Here is a 16,553-nt window from a genome sequence, read left to right as displayed (position 1 = left end):
CTTGAGTGACAGTTGAGTGTTTGTAGCTGCAGTTTCATAGATAAAGAGAGTTATTGACTGTATCAAGAGAGTGAGGGCTTATCTGTTTGTCTCAGTTTTAACTTTGAGGACCCTTCTCCAAGTTCAACAAAAAAAAGAGAAAAAGAGAAGCCTCTCTTGTTCTTTTCTATAGCTGCAAAATCCCCCAAAACCTTAACGGAAGGCTGCAGGTTCCAACCAAATCAGTTAGTGTCTATTATGTGTCATTATACAAAGGGTAGTTCCGACCAAGGATTTTGATATAGGTTCTCCAGCCGTGCTCAAACCACGATAAAGCACACCTATCCATGTTCAAAGGACAAATGTCTCATCAGAAATGTCACCTTGATGTTACTAGAAGCTCCTCCCACCCAGACCTCCATCAGCAGGTACTACGGAAAGCCTGGTGACGTGAGGTTAGGTGACATAGCACTACCATTTAAAAAATGCATGTACTGTAACTTATCAATGCAATAGTAAAATGTTAAATAAATAAATAATGAAATAAGTAACAAAATCAATATTGCCTTTACTTACCTGGACTAACCTGCTTGTGAGTGGCTGCAGCGAATAAATTAAAAATGTGAATTTCAAGGACACTTCTTACAAGTAAGGTTTTATTTAAAAGTTTCAGAACATATGTACAAGAGCAGTTATTAGATAAAAATGCATTTTATTTTCATATTTATACTTATAGAATTAAAAAAAAGGCATCTATTTGACAGACAAAGAAACAAGAGGGTAAAAAAACACACATTGTCCGACCCTTGTCTATGCATTGCACAGTCCTTGTATTTGTAATGGTCTTTGGCAAGAGCGGTCAGATGTGCAGTATCATAGGTAGGCTAATCTTACAGTAGAAAAAATATTGCACACACTTTTACTTTAGCAGAAAATAGGTAAGAACATTGCGGTTTTCTTGGCCATAATCAGCTCCAATAGGTATCAGCTAAAATCCATTGATCTAAAATAGAATGGAAAATCTCATGAAGAAAAGATGTCGATGTCAGCATCTACAAAACAAATGACCAAAGCGTATCTAAAATACATTGTGAAAATATATTTCCAGCATCCAAAATACATTTTCAAACTATATATTCTTTGGCCAAATTTCTTTTTATATTTTTAAATAGAAATGTGAAACATATATATGTGGGTTTGTTTAAACTGTCCAAGACAGCAGAAAAGATGAAAACCGGATGCTCTTGCTGGACATAAACCAATGAATCTGCACTAATGTGTCTACTGATATTGAAAGAATGAGATGAGAAACATACTGCGCTTCAGCTGAGAAATATTATGCAGGTATCCATGTTTACAGTAGTGCCATTTCTTTTCAACAGGATAAAGTTTACGTAACAATCTTGAACAAATACTGTAAATGAACGGGACCCCAGCACCCTCCCTACCCCCACAAGAGAAAACCGATAGAAGAGCGTTTGTTATAACCAGACCAGACCAGTTTGTTTTGCCATACAGGGAGCTTCGGTGGGTGGGGTCAGTTGTGACATATCAGCTTAGTTAGTCAGTCATGCACACACAAGTATGATTGATTAATTTTAGATTCTGACGTCTTGCAGCACCCTAAGCAGACCAAAACAAACTGGCGAAGAAGGTATTTGCAGCTACTACTAGGTCTGAAAACAAGCCTGGAGCATCGTGCCTGTATTACTGGAGATGTTGAAAGTCAATAGGATTCACTAGACAGAGTCTCCATAGGAAACAAGAGCAATAAAGCTACTGACGCAGAGGGCGAGGGATTGAGCATCACATTTTTTTTTCCAACCGTCTCGAAGAGCATGGAATGTATGGGAAGAGAGGACCAAAGAGAAAACGCCATCCTTAGACAGCTTCACTTAACCCATTAAGACCTGGGGCCGCTTCTAAACATTTTCAAAATCCTAACAGTTTTTCGGAAAAAAATACAAAACAATAATTTTCACGATTTTTCAAAAATAGCAGATCTACAAGCTCATAGCGCGGCACTCGGTGCCGCGCTATGAGCTTGTATATCTGCTATTTTTGAATAGCCAAAGACATCTAAAGTGACACAGATGCGTTCCAGGTCTCAATGGGTCAAAAATACCTAGAATGTGGCCCGGAGGAACTCATGCACACCCATTTGACTGGCAGGTCCATTAACCAATCACCATGGTGGTAAAGGAGGAGGGGGCGTCGTGACCCAAGGGGTGAAAGTTCAAGGGTCAGAGAATGGTGGTCGAGCCGTGTGCGTTGGCGCTAGTTGGCGTGCCGCTGATGGCGTTAAAAATACCCATTGAGTCCGACAGTGTATTCCTCGTGCCGTCGTCCACAGGGTTGATCTGGGGAACAGGATAAGAGGGAATGATCAGGAAAGATGTGTCCTAATGTAAAGCAGTAAAGCTTCTAATTAACCCATTAAGACCTGAGGCCGATTCTAAAAATGTCTTCTAAATCAGTAAAACAGTTTTCTGAAAAACGTATGTTGCTATATTTTTGTGTCAAGGAAACCCAAAATTAAATGTATTTGACCGCGGACCCACATCTCAAAAGATTTTGTTCCAGGGACCCCCAGAAGCAAAGATTTGAGTTAAAAAATATATATTCAAAGATTTACACAAATTTTCATGATTTAAAAAAAAATAGCAGATCTACAAGCTCGTTGCGCGGCATTAAGTGACACGCTATGAGCTTGTATATCTGCTATTTTTGAACACATCAACCAAAATTATTAACATACTACAGTACTCCGTAAAATATACTTCTGTACTAGCATGACATTTTGCATACAAATTGGAAATTGCACAGCATAGGAACAGACATTACTTATCAACGTAGGATTTGCATTGACATACATGTATATAACAGCAAAAAAAAACACAAAAGCGGCTTTACCATCCGATCTGTCCAGGTCAGCACAAAGACGGGAGGAGACGAGAGGATGGTTAGTGACAGTGTTCAGAAGAAGAGCAGAGAACGTGTTTCGATGGCGTTAATATTTGTTAGCCTATGCACCAAAAAAATACACTGAAAAAGCAGGTGTTAAGATTGCCTGCGGAAGCACATGTTCTTGTTAGTAGCTCTTTGGGTATACATGATGCCTAGATGTTCGATGAGTGATGACTGTTTTTTACAATAAATGCCATGATCACAGGAAAGTATTTCAAACTCAATTTAGTTTCATTTTCTGTGGTTAGAAACTCACCTGACACTATTTAAATTGTGCTGAGGCAGTAAGCCCCACCAATAAATCTGAGTGTAGAGAGACAGCAACGGGCAGAGAGAGAGCAGAGGAGAGAGACATGAGAGACAAGGGAGCAGTGGTGGACAAGGTACTCAACTTCAGAACGTGAGTCAAAGTAAGGATACTCCTGGTCAAATATTACCCAACTACAAGTTGCTCTGTCAAATTTGTACCTGTGAGCTTGTGCTGTAGATAAGCTATCTACAGTTCGATTTGAAATAGGGCTTAAGTGGTTAATTCATAATGTACTTTCAAAAGTACAATATTTGTCTTTGAAATGGAGTGGAGTGAAAGTCATAAAAGTACCCAAAAATACAAATATTCAAGTAATGTACAGATACTCAAAAAAAATCCTTAAGTACAGTACTTGAAGTGAATGTAGTTAATTACTGTCCACCACTGCAAGGGAGGCAAGATGGGGGTTGTATTCGAACCCGGGTCCTCTCACAAGAAGGAGCCTACAGTATGGTCTGTGCACTAACTGGCTGAGCAAACAAGCACCCAGGCCCCACCCCCTGGCAAGCCAAGCAGGTTAAAACAAGCATGCAATATGACCCAAGCTTTATAACAGTTGAGGCTAAGAATCACTGTATTCAGTACAGCTCTACATGGAATATGTAATTACATACTGTATGTAATGTACACAGCAAAATATGTCACAGCAAAATCTGTAGTGTTATTTTAACACAGAGAAAGTGTCAAATGAACACTCTAGATTGTGTATGTACTGTATGGCCTTTTCAGCACTGACATACAGACATATTGTTATGTGATACCTGTATGATGTAGGACAGTTCTCTGGTCAAGTCATGTGTAGAGCTAGAACGATATACTGTTCTGGCCAATTTACTGGACATTATCTAACTTTTTTGACGACATCGAAATCGATAATTATGCAGTCGATGTAAAAAATAGCCGGTCAACAAGCACACAAGAACACGTTGTGTGCTTGTAGATTGGCTTTTTTGATTACAAGTGAAATGTTCACAAATGTGTTTGTTTAAAAAAATGTGCAGACAAAATATCAAAACATTGGTAATCGGTGGTCTAGGATTCTTCAAAATCGGGTTCGGCATCGGACGCTAAAATCTGGCATCATTCGTGATACAGTTCATGTATAATGTTGGACATCTGTGTGGTCAAATCATGAGTTACCTGTTCATGCATAATGTTGGACAGCTCTCTGGCCAGGTCTCTGTAGCTTGCCTTCATCTCATCATGATATTCCTGCTGGTCCTCTTTGATCAGCCGCTCGTTGACTGACAGCGCCTGGCCGCAGGCGTCCACAAACTGCCTGAAGACAAATACAGCAGAATTCTGACTATCAAGTACATGTCTAGATCGGTATACAACTGAACAGGTAGGTAAAGTGTAAAGCTAGCTTACATTAGCCACTTCTGGCATAATATTAATATTAGTTATCAGGTAAACTATTGCCTACAGGCAATAGTTTCAAAATTCAAGATATAAATTGCTACATCTTATACAGTATACAGTGCGAGTACACAAGAGTAAAATGTGTTGGTCAATTGTTTCCTCAACATTGTAGCAGCAATAGCTTGCCCACTAATGCACTAAATTATCTTTTGGGTTCCAAAATGAAAGGCCCTTTCATGTGAATCAGTTCAGGTATATAACTGCCTGATAATAAAAGTCTAATCAAATCAAATCTAATCTGTCATTATTGAAACATAAAAATTACGCAATTACAAAACATGTTATCCCAGCATTGCTTTCCTCTTGGACTTAAGACAAAGTAAGGAAGCAAACCCAGTGGGCAGATTTGAAGGAAGTTGGAGGTTGTTGAATGAGATGACAAGTACCTGAAGACCTCTTTGAGCTGTTTGACCTTGTTGTCTGGATACTTCTTGGCACTGCTGTCATCTAGGAAGGCTCTGGCGTAGGCTAGTGGTCCGGCATTCACCTGGAACACACACATAACACGCACGCACACACACACACACACACACACACACACACACACACACACACACACACACACACACACACACACACACACACACACACACACACACACACACACACACACACACACACGTGAACACTGATACTGCCCTGCAGTTTAATAACCCAGTACCTGAACACTGATAGTGCCCTGCAGTTTAATAACTCAGTACCTGAACATTGATGCAACCATACCTGCAGTTTAATAACCCAACCCAGTACCTTAACACTGATGCTGCCAAACCTGCAGTTTAATGACCCAGTACCTGAACACTGATGCTGCCATACCTGCAGTTTAATGACCCAGTACCTGAACACTGATGCTGCCATACCTGCAGTTTAATGACCCAGTCAGTACCTGAACACTGACGCTGCCATACCTGCAGTTTAATGACCCAGTACCTGAACACTGATGCTGCCATACCTACAGTTTAATGACCCAGTACCTGAACACTGATGCTGCCATACCTGCAGTTTAATGACCCAGTCAGTACCTGAACACTGACGCTGCCATACCTGCAGTTTAATGACCCAGTACCTGAACACTGATGCTGCCATACCTGCAGTTTAATGACCCAGTACCTGAACACTGATGCTGCCATACCTGCAGTTTAATGACCCAGTCAGTACCTGAACACTGACGCTACCATACCTGCAGTTTAATGACACAGTACCTGAACACTGATGCTGCCATACCTGCAGTTTAATGACCTAGTACCTGAACACTGATGCTGCCATACCTGCAGTTTAATGACCCAGTACCTGAACACTGACGCTGCCATACCTGCAGTTTAATGACCCAGTACCTGAACACTGATGCTGCCCTGCAGCTTGAGCTGCAGGCGAATCATGTCCACCTCGGAGGCCGAGCAGAGCAGCCGCAGCTCGGCCACTTTGGCACTCATCTCGTCGATGGCCACCTCGATGGGGCTCATGTCCGTGTGGTGCTGGTACATCACAGCGATGCGCTTCTTCACATAAGGGAAGCAGTGCGTGGCTGGAGAGGAGAGGAGAGGAGAGGATGACTTAACATGTATCTGCTGTTCTAAAAGTATTGCTGGGAAATAAGAATGCAGTGCTGTGACACTTACTGTGCCATCTCTTGTTGTGGTTGTGAATGAGAGACAGATGTGCATGTTTGCTGCTGGCAATACCTCTGTGAGCTGTGAGCTGAGCTGTTTTTATAAGTTCTTCTTATTATGGTTGACATGGGAAACTAACTGGCTGTGATTAGAGTGGTGCTTTGAGTTTGAGCCCCTTTTGAGAGGAACATGCAATGGAAAAGCTGAGTTCCTTAAAATAATTTGTTTAATTTATTTGATTATTTAATATTATTTTATTTATTGGAGAACTTGGTTTGCAGCAGTATTTTATATTTTTTTGTATTAAACCTTACGTTTTATAACATACACTTTTAAAGTAACACACACACACACACACACACACACACACACACACACACACACACACACACACACACACACACACACACACACACACACACACACACACACCGCCCCCACCCCCATTGATAAGCTCATATCCTGGTAATTAGAAACCCAGAAGATATGATTACTGAAATATGGCAACAACAGCTGCGATACTGAGGCATGCCGATCCCATAAATATTAAGAATAAATGATTGACAGGTTCTGTAAAAGGTGATATGAATGATAGATGAAAAACACAACAGTTATTTTTGGAGATACATAAACACACTTCCAATTCCAAGCATTTAGTGAGTCATTCAGCGTGAATATTAACACGGAATGATAACAGCTGAACTTTGGCTAGTGACAAACTGTATGCCCTTGAAAGCGTACAGTATGTTGATTGGTGGAGGCAACGTGTGCTGTGTAAGGAAGTAGCATCTCTCCACTATCTCACAGCTGTGTTTATGTGGGTTTTAAGTCACAACTTGAAAAAGAGCTGTCCACGGTCATCAAAAGCTAAGTAATTGAATAAATTCAAATGTAATTCTTAAAAAAACCTACTGGTGAGGACGGTCCTGCGTTTGCACTGTTCCTCCACTCCACCCTGCTTCTTGCCCGACACGGTGAACGGCGTCTCGAAGACGAAGCGGCGTATGTTGTGGCTCTTCTCAAAGTCCGTCTTCCTGTCCTCCAGCTCCTTGTCCTCCAGGTACGGCGTGACATGGGTCACCTGGATGTAGGCATACTTGGAGTCCAGATCCTTGGGGTTCACCTGTGGGCCCCAACAAGGATGTTGTTTTAAGAAGAGAAGGTTCTGATGCGTTTTGAGCCTAGGCCATATGTTCACACATATACTGTAATAATAAAACACATTTATAAACAAAATGTCACATCTTTAAAATGATGGACTGAAATGTATTGTAATATTATTAAACATTAAACATTTTTAATTGCATTTGAAGACAGTGTGCGGGAGTTTTTTATTTTTCAGTGCATTGGGCCCTCGTTTGGTCTTCGCCTACGCACCTGTCGCCTTTGTAGGTGTGCAAGAGACTTGCTTTTTATTCATATTATTAAACATAACAAATATACAATACATAGGATATGAATGCCGTGTTTTTGTAAATTTGCAGTCTCAACAACAAATCTGAAATACACAACTGTATCAATATGATATGTTTTTGCTATTAGCAGTTGAATATGAGGTAGAGGATGTTGTTGTTTGGTAACCATGAAGAAGTCCTTGAAAACTGCACCATAAACCATAAACCTGCAATGCTACTGTATGTTCCAAGGAAGATTGCACAACTTATAGGGTCTACAATTGACTGTAATACGACATACACACACTCACACACCCACACCCACTCACACACCCCCACCCATACACCAAACCCACACCCACACACATGCACACGCAACCACACACGCACACACACACACACACACACACACACACACACACACACACACACACACACACACACACACACACACACACACACACACACACACACACACACACACACACACACACACACACACACACACACACACACACACACGACTGACAGAACTACAGACAGACAGACACGTGCGCGCGCGCTGGCCCGTACCCTGCCGGAGTCTTGTATCATCTTGACATTCTCCTGGCCAAACTTCTCAGAGTAGAGCTTGAGGAGTCTCTGGTTGATCTCTGACAGTGGGGTGAACTTTGGTTCCTTGTAGATGTATTCTTTACCATCCTCATCCTCAAAGAAACCCTGGGTGACAAGAAGACATTTGTCACAGTCAGGAATGTATTCATTTATACTGTACCTCCACCATACAAGTAAGATCGTAAAGATGAGAATGGTTGTTTACGGTTGGATTATAAACTAATTATTAATTATTTTTTTCTTCTATTTTAGTAATTTACTATAGTTTGGTAGAAGTACAAACATCTCTTCTACTATGAGTAACTTAATTTGTTGTTCTATTGTATAAAAGTAAAGTAATTTACTGTTTCACCAAGCTGTTCTATAATGTGTATTTAGTTAACATTCAGTAAAAGGACCAAAGTCAAAACTTGAAAAAGAGGGTTTACATTTATACCCTGCTCAGTCGTATCTATGATCATCTACTGTATGTGTTAAAAAAAGGGTCACAGTTTATTAATTGCAAAGAAATGTTTTACATGAATACAAGAGCGTCATTGAGCTGTTGTGTCCTTGAAAAGGAGCATGAGTGCTCTGTTTTGACTGCAGGAGGAAGACAGTGCAGAGAAGGCGTGTTACGATGTGCACATAATGTGTTGTTTGTTTGTCTTAACCATTGATGACCGTGGACAGCTCTTTTTCAAGTTGTGACTTAAAACCCACATAAACACAGCTGTGAGATAGTGGAGAGATGCTACTTCCTTACACAGCACACGTTGCCTCCACCAATCAACATACTGTACGCTTTCAAGGGCATACAGTTTGTCACTAGGTGATAAGCTACTGTAGCTGATAAAACACATCAAACGTCAACACTGCAATTAAAGCAAAAGCTACCATCAAGGCCTCCCGTAAAAGACAAATCAAAACTGTGGGAAAAGGAGGTATTACTTTCATCTATCTACAGTCGTTAGCCACAAATGACAAAAACCTTCCCATAATGCACCATGGCAGGGGGAAAAAAACATGCAAATGTCAGACTTCTGCTTCAACAGCAGAAGCCTGCAGGCTAAATGGATGTACAGTATGGTATATTCACACAGACATAACAACTACTCAGTCATAACAAATCAAAATGGCAGATGTCTGAAAGCATCTGTGGAAAAATACACAGATGCATGTGTGGGTAGAACCTGACAGGCACATTATCGTAAAAAGAGAAGGCAGGTTCCACACTTAAAGTGGCTGATTATCACAATGTTTAATGAGGAGTTTAACGACAGAGCAGCACATATGGCTACAGTCAAATATTAACTATGACTACTACTACATCCAGCCACTTTTACATTTCAGGCATTTTAGCTGATGCTCTTATCCAGAGCAACTTAAAAATAGATGTCAGACCATGGATGAACCTCTGAGTGACAAAAGACCAAATACAAATCTGAGATAAATGGGTTTAAATGCATTTTAACCACTTAAACCCTATAAACTTCATTGACCGGGGTACTCCAGTCAATGCACTTGGCCCCCTCCCTTTTCTCTCTACAATAAATCTCTACACCAAAAATAGCCCATCTACAGTACAAGCTCACAAAACCATTTTTGTAAAGGTTTGCCTATTATGACATGCACAGAAATAGGGACGCTAGGATTCATGTGGTGAAATTTCTCAATCAATTGATCTACTTGAAAAGTCAAGCACGATGTGGCAATGTAAGTGGGAATGTCGCAAAGGGACACGTTGTGAGCTGGTAGATCTGCTATTTTTGCATTTGATGTACAAAAAAGTATTTTGGATTTAAGTGTTTAAAACTATACATAGGTCCAGAGCAGTCAATCCATTTCTATTCTGAGTGATATTTATTTTATTAGAACACCTGCACAGGACCAGGATACCTGCCTAAAAGCCAGGTTTCTGTTCTGTGAGCATGTGCAGCATTTCTCAGCCGGTGGCTCAGGACCAGAAAGTGTGAGACAGTGGGAGACATGCTTGAAGGTTTGTGAACTTAAGACTTAGATGGGAAACAATGTATTTTCTAGCATATTCCCCAGGTTAAACCAATTGAGAACCAACCCAAGTCCGTGCAACTAGAGCACCACAGCAAGTACCCACGGTAATATTGTGAGGACACAGCAACACGCCCCTTGAAGCAACATCAAATAAAGACAAAGATGTCAAAGATATGCAAAATGTTATGATGAAAATGAAGGCAAATCTTGGGCACACTTACCGCAGCCTTGGAGGGGGAGAGAAAAACAGAAAAAGGTCTATTAAAAAGACAGCTGATGTGCATGTGTGTGTGTGTGTGTGTGTGTGTGTGTGTGTGTGTGTGTGTGTGTGTGTGTGTGTGTGTGTGTGTTACGACAATATGTACTGCATATATCCTACATGTGCTTGTGGGTGTGTGGGTACATGAGTGTATGCATGTGTGAATGCATGAGTGTATGCATGTGTGAATGCATGTGTGTGCATGGAGCAGGGCAGATGTAACAGTTAGTCATGCTTGTTGTAATCAGCAACATAGATTGAGCATTCATGCTTTGCAAAAAAAAAAGAAAGAAAGAGAAATCAGTTAGTTGCTGTGTTTCATAGCTGTATTCTTAACAATGAGCATTTGCACATCTGGCTCCCTCAGCCTTTAAAACAATCTATTATTTTGAGAGAGCCAGGGCACGTGCATTTCATTGCATTCGAATATACATGGTACATTTACAACTATTTTCTAAATTATTTTCAGAATTTGATAAAGACAAGTCAGGTATCTGTTTAAAACCTCCACCCGCCTCCCACAAACCAACCAAGGGTAAAAGAAAATATTAAATAAAAAATAACAAAACTTACAAATTTAAATGTAATAATAAAATATATCTAGTTGGTACTTTGTAAGTGCATATGACAACAAACTTGAACATGGGAGAATTGAGAAATGTGATTTGTTTTGCCACCTTGGTACCTCACCTGTCCAAAGAAGGCAACTCTGAAAAAGGTCCCCAGCAGGCGTTTCCCAGAATGCATCACCTCCATGACTTTAGTGTAGGCACGGTGCAGTGTGTCATACAGGTGGGTCAGTTTCTGATCCACAAAAAAACAACAACACATAACTGGTGAATAACTGACGATCTGTGTTTTTCAATCGACATCCATGGTTGGTCTCAGGCAGTGGTTCTCAAACGTTTTCATGTCAAGGACCCTCAAATGACTATACTTGTATTTGGCTGCAGACCCCCATGTGAAGAAACAAAATTGTGCCAGGGAACCCCATGCAAAAGGTGTGTAAAATGTTTCAGAAATATTTGTGAATTTCCCTCACGCTGGTTCTGCGGAATACTGCCCTGGCCGAGAATATATGTTGTGTGTGAGGTTAGACCGAATTCTGGGTATCAGGAGGAAGTTCAGTGATACACAGAAAGTGGGCAAAACAGCTGGTAAGCTTTGTATGCACTTCATACAATAAACACAGCTTTATTCCTTTAAGCACTATACTACTGACTGACTGACTGACTGACTGACTGACTGTGTGTGCGTGTGTGTGTGTGCGTGCATGCGTGCGCATCTCAAGGATCTGTTTGTCTAATGTCCAGATGTCTTTCTTCATCTGTCTTTCCTTGTATGTGCATGTGTGTGGCTGTGTTTGTTTGAGTTTATATGGGGTCACTGTAGAAAAGAGTCAACCTAGTCAGAAACAGCAACCCTCCCCCTGGCCTATTCCCATTGATTGGCTCCACCCACCTCACCTGTCCTCACTCACTCCTCATTAGAGGCCTGCTATATATACTGCCTGAGTGCCTGTCACTTCAGTTATTGTTTGTCAGCAGCAGCAGCAGCAACAACAACTCTTCTGTCCTAGAGTCTCAGTGGGCCTTGGTTATGCGTCATTGAAGTGAGTTCAGTTGATAATTCATGATTATTGGATTGTGATAAATGTAATTAATGGTACAGTTCATCTGCTTGCCTTGAAAGTGCACATAATGTACTGGGTAGTACTCAATGAAATGTAGTAAGTTAACCTAGAGAATATTATGTAATGTTTGGTGTTTAGGCCTACCCATTCCTCTGGAGTGCTACTCATCATTGTCTTAATTGTAATGTGTTGTTGAATTGTATGATAATTATGTGTTTCTGTCTTTCTTAGTAAAAACCATAACCATGAAGCCGCCTCACCTCCTTGCTTAATAAATCATGTGTGTGCAACGGAAATAAATGGCTTAAATGGAAATCAGTTGTCCAACATTCTTGCCGATGTGCCATGGTGATGTCAAATAACCTTTGAACCAGAACACTACCTTACAAGGTCCTTCGAGAACCGGAAGTGAATATTGCCATGGCTGAAGAGGAGCCAACCGAAGCAGCTCACCACCCTCGACGTCAACACCGCCCACCTACGCACCTAGAGGGCTTCGAAGTTGGCTTTGTGAACCGAGCTACCAGCATAGAACACACACATGAGCAGGAAGGAGATGAGGAGGAGGAGGAGGAAGAAGAGGATTCTGAGCACTCTGAAGAGGAAGAACACCCTGACGATGGCCAACCCCTCACGAGTCCAAGCAGAGCCCAGTCACCCATCACAGCTGCTGCCAGAGTATCAGAAGGGGATCCAGAGCCCAGCCAAGCTGACATCATTAAATACCTCCTTGAGACGGTGAAGCAACAAGGAGAAATCTTGCAGCGCCTCATGGAGCGACAGGCAGCTTCTAGACCAGAAAGCAGCGCCTCCCCCTTGACCAATCACCCAAATGCATTGCACCCTAGCCCACCAGGCCAGATTGCAACCAGGTCACCTCCCCCCCCTCTTCCAGCCCATAACCAACGGGTCCACTTACACCATCCAGCCTCTTGCCAGCTTGTGTCTTATCCTTCAGTTTCACCTTCCTCCATACCTACGCATCTCCCAGTTCTTCACCATCAGCCAGTTTCACCCAGTCCATTACCTTCCCATCCTCCAATCCAACCTCATCCTCCAGCCCCTCAGCCGCCTGCAGTACCTCCTGCTGTCCGATCCAGGCACTACAGGCCAGTTGAAGCCCCTAAATTCCCTAATTTCACTAGAGAGGATGAGGTAGAATACAGGATGTTGAGAATGGCCCTAAACAACCTACTAGATCCAGATGAAACCGAAGAATTCAAGTTCCACATTCTTCTTGACCATCTTAAGGTGGACCAGGCCAGACGCCTGGCTTTAGCCTATTCCTATGCCCAGCAGCCATTCACAGAAGCCTTGAGAGCCCTTGATGACCGTTATGGCCAGCCACGGCAGTTGGCTCTCAAGGAACTGAAAACCATAATGGCTCTCCCCCCAGTATGTCCAGGAGATGGTCATGCCCTAGACGCCTTTGCCCTACGTGTTCAAGCCCTGGTTGGGCTGTTAAGAACTATGGCCGACCAGGGCCATGCTGAACTTTTCTGTGGCTCACATGTAGATCGGCTACTGGAAAAACTCCCATATGACCAGGTAAGCCGTTTCAAACGTCACATGTATAGAACCCAGGCAGACGCCGCCTACAACCTCACCGACCTTTCTGAGTGGCTGCAAATGGAGTCCCGCTGCCAACCAAGATGGGATAGCACAGGCTCAAACCCCCCTCGATCACACAGACCACAAGCACCTACCCAGGCTACAACCATATTCTATGGAGCTGACGGCATTGGTGAGCATTTCGAACCTCAAAACTCCCCTGTGTCCCCCTGTGCCTACTGTGGCTCAACAAGTCATCACATAAGCCAGTGTGCTGACTTCCAAGTCCTGAACAAAGAGCAAATCATAGAATGGATCAAGAAAAACAGGAGGTGTTGGCGCTGTGCCCGACCACATCTGGCAGCTATGTGCACACTCAAGAGAGACTGTAATACCTGCCAGAGGAGACACCTACAGGTCCTTTGCGAGATCAACAATACCTCTGATGTAAGTTCTTACCATGTAAATTCCACTGCCCAGACCCTATACCTTGATCGCCCAACTCGCACAGGTCATGTCCTCTTGAAATTAGTTAAAGTCCTCTTACGAAATGGCAGCCACACCCTGGAGACTTTTGCACTGCTGGATGACGGGTCAGAGCGAACAATCCTTCTGCCGTCCGCAGCCCAGAGACTTCAGCTTCATGGAGAACCAGAGGACTTGGCCCTCCAAACAGTAAGGCAAGGAGTGGAGAGGCTGAAGGGAGCTTGTGTCTCCTTTAAGTTGAGCTCGACCTGCAGTTCCAGGGAGTTTCAAATCAATCATGCCTTCACTGCCGATCGACTTGCTCTGTCTGAGCACACGCACCCTGTCAGTTCCCTCCAAAGGAAATATAAATACCTACGTAGACTGCCACTGTCTCCAATGCACAAGGTCACCCCACTACTTCTGATTGGTTCAGATAATATCAACCTGATCTCACCTATTGCCCCAGTGCGTTTTGGCCCATCAGGAGCACCAGCAGCAGTTAAGACTCGTCTTGGCTGGACACTGCAAGGTCCAACCAGGTACACTGAACCTCACCCCTCTGCTGCCAAGTGCTTTCATATCAGCAATGCCCCTCCATCTATCCAGGCGGTTCCACATCAAATGGAGACCCATCAGCCAAACATAGACCCTCAATTCCTTTACCATGCTGACACCTGGCCCCAAGCCCTGGATGGCCCTAACCCAGACGGGAGTGGCCATCAGTTCGAGATCAAGCCCTTCTGTGAAGAAGTTGCGACCATCAGGTCTGTTCCATATTCCAGCCATTGCCGACCTAACCTGGCCCTCCGTGATGATTCAGTTCAGCTGAAACATTCTCCTGATGCTGACATAACCCCCACTGTAGCTGATCATCTTCCGGCCGATATGGGAATCCTGGGACGGGCACGGAGGGATGGCATTGGAGAAGACCTCATCCATCTCAAGGCTCAGAGACCCCTACCATCGACCAGTCACTTACTCAACCCTAACCAAGTAGTTGTCCCCAGCATCACAGACCCTGACCCTGTGAGCCCAAATTTGTTCTTCATGGGGCGGCGGGGCCCCTCTCTGCTTTGGTGTCATCGGTGCTCTGAACTCCTCAGCCGCTGGCACTACTTCCATGGGCACCCAGTTTCCCTGCCTGAAATCCCTAACGACCCCCAACTCACTCTTCCTAGTATGACTCTTGAGAGTTTCAAATCCTTACAGTATTTGGGGGCGGCTGTAGAAAAGAGTCAACCTAGTCAGAAACAGCAACCCTCCCCCTGGCCTATTCCCATTGATTGGCTCCACCCACCTCACCTGTCCTCACTCACTCCTCATTAGAGGCCTGCTATATATACTGCCTGAGTGCCTGTCACTTCAGTTATTGTTTGTCAGCAGCAGCAGCAGCAACAACTCTTCTGTCCTAGAGTCTCAGTGGGCCTTGGTTATGCGTCATTGAAGTGAGTTCAGTTGATAATTCATGATTATTGGATTGTGATAAATGTAATTAATGGTACAGTTCATCTGCTTGCCTTGAAAGTGCACATAATGTACTGGGTAGTACTCAATGAAATGTAGTAAGTTAACCTAGAGAATATTATGTAATGTTTGGTGTTTAGGCCTACCCATTCCTCTGGAGTGCTACTCATCATTGTCTTAATTGTAATGTGTTGTTGAATTGTATGATAATTATGTGTTTCTGTCTTTCTTAGTAAAAACCATAACCATGAAGCCGCCTCACCTCCTTGCTTAATAAATCATGTGTGTGCAACGGAAATAAATGGCTTAAATGGAAATCAGTTGTCCAACATTCTTGCCGATGTGCCATGGTGATGTCAAATAACCTTTGAACCAGAACACTACCTTACAGTCACTGAATGTGTGTGTGTGTGTGTGTGTGTGTGTGTGTGTGTGTGTGTGTGTGTGTGTGTGTGTGTGTGTGTGTGTGTGTGTGTGTGTGTGGGGGTGTGTGTGTGTGTGTGTGTGTGTGTGTGTGTGTGTGTGTGTGTGTGTGTGTGTGTGTGTGTGTGTGTGTGTGTGTGTGTGTGTGTGTGTGTGTTTGTATTGCACTGGGGTGCATGCAACCGTACACGTTACCTCAAAGTCTCTGCGCTGCTCATAGATGGGAATGATAAGCCTGTAGACATCTGCGATTAGCTCGTAGCGCTCTGCCTTCCACAGGCCATCTGCACACTCCTCAAGCAGCTCCAACAACACCTCCTACACACACACACACACACACACACACACACACACACACACACACACACACACACACACACACACACACACACACACACACACACACACACATGATGAACACATGAACTCGGCACACTCATCCAGAGGTCACTGTGGTCTTTAACAG

General features: G+C 43.1%; 1 protein-coding gene across 3 annotated transcripts in view; it reads right to left on the bottom strand.

Annotated features, from left to right (window-relative positions):
- Window positions 1-2,042: 2,042 nt before the first annotated feature.
- LOC311040910 (dedicator of cytokinesis protein 9-like) overlaps window positions 2,043-16,553 on the bottom strand; it is a 98,360-nt gene continuing 83,849 nt past the window's right edge. For 2 of the 3 annotated variants that reach the window (XM_084051325.1, XM_084051326.1), the window contains exons 45-52: window positions 16,283-16,405; window positions 11,239-11,352; window positions 8,256-8,402; window positions 7,201-7,411; window positions 6,013-6,203; window positions 5,065-5,165; window positions 4,397-4,535; window positions 2,043-2,339 (exon numbers count right to left, since the gene is read on the bottom strand). In XM_084051325.1, coding sequence (XP_083907451.1) covers window positions 2,223-2,339; window positions 4,397-4,535; window positions 5,065-5,165; window positions 6,013-6,203; window positions 7,201-7,411; window positions 8,256-8,402; window positions 11,239-11,352; window positions 16,283-16,405 — 1,143 coding nt within the window. In that variant the 3' untranslated portion in view covers window positions 2,043-2,222. Of the gene's footprint in view, window positions 2,340-4,396; window positions 4,536-5,064; window positions 5,166-6,012; window positions 6,204-7,200; window positions 7,412-8,255; window positions 8,403-8,425; window positions 10,517-11,238; window positions 11,353-16,282; window positions 16,406-16,553 lie in introns of those variants that run through there. The other variant, XM_084051327.1, reaches the window with a different exon arrangement.

The sequence above is a fragment of the Gymnoscopelus microlampas genome, assembly GCF_963454915.1.
Source record: "Gymnoscopelus microlampas genome assembly, chromosome: 24".
Lineage (NCBI taxonomy): Eukaryota > Metazoa > Chordata > Actinopteri > Myctophiformes > Myctophidae > Gymnoscopelus > Gymnoscopelus microlampas.
Note: the sequence above shows the minus strand (reverse complement) of the source record. Positions and strands in the feature narration are given on the sequence as shown.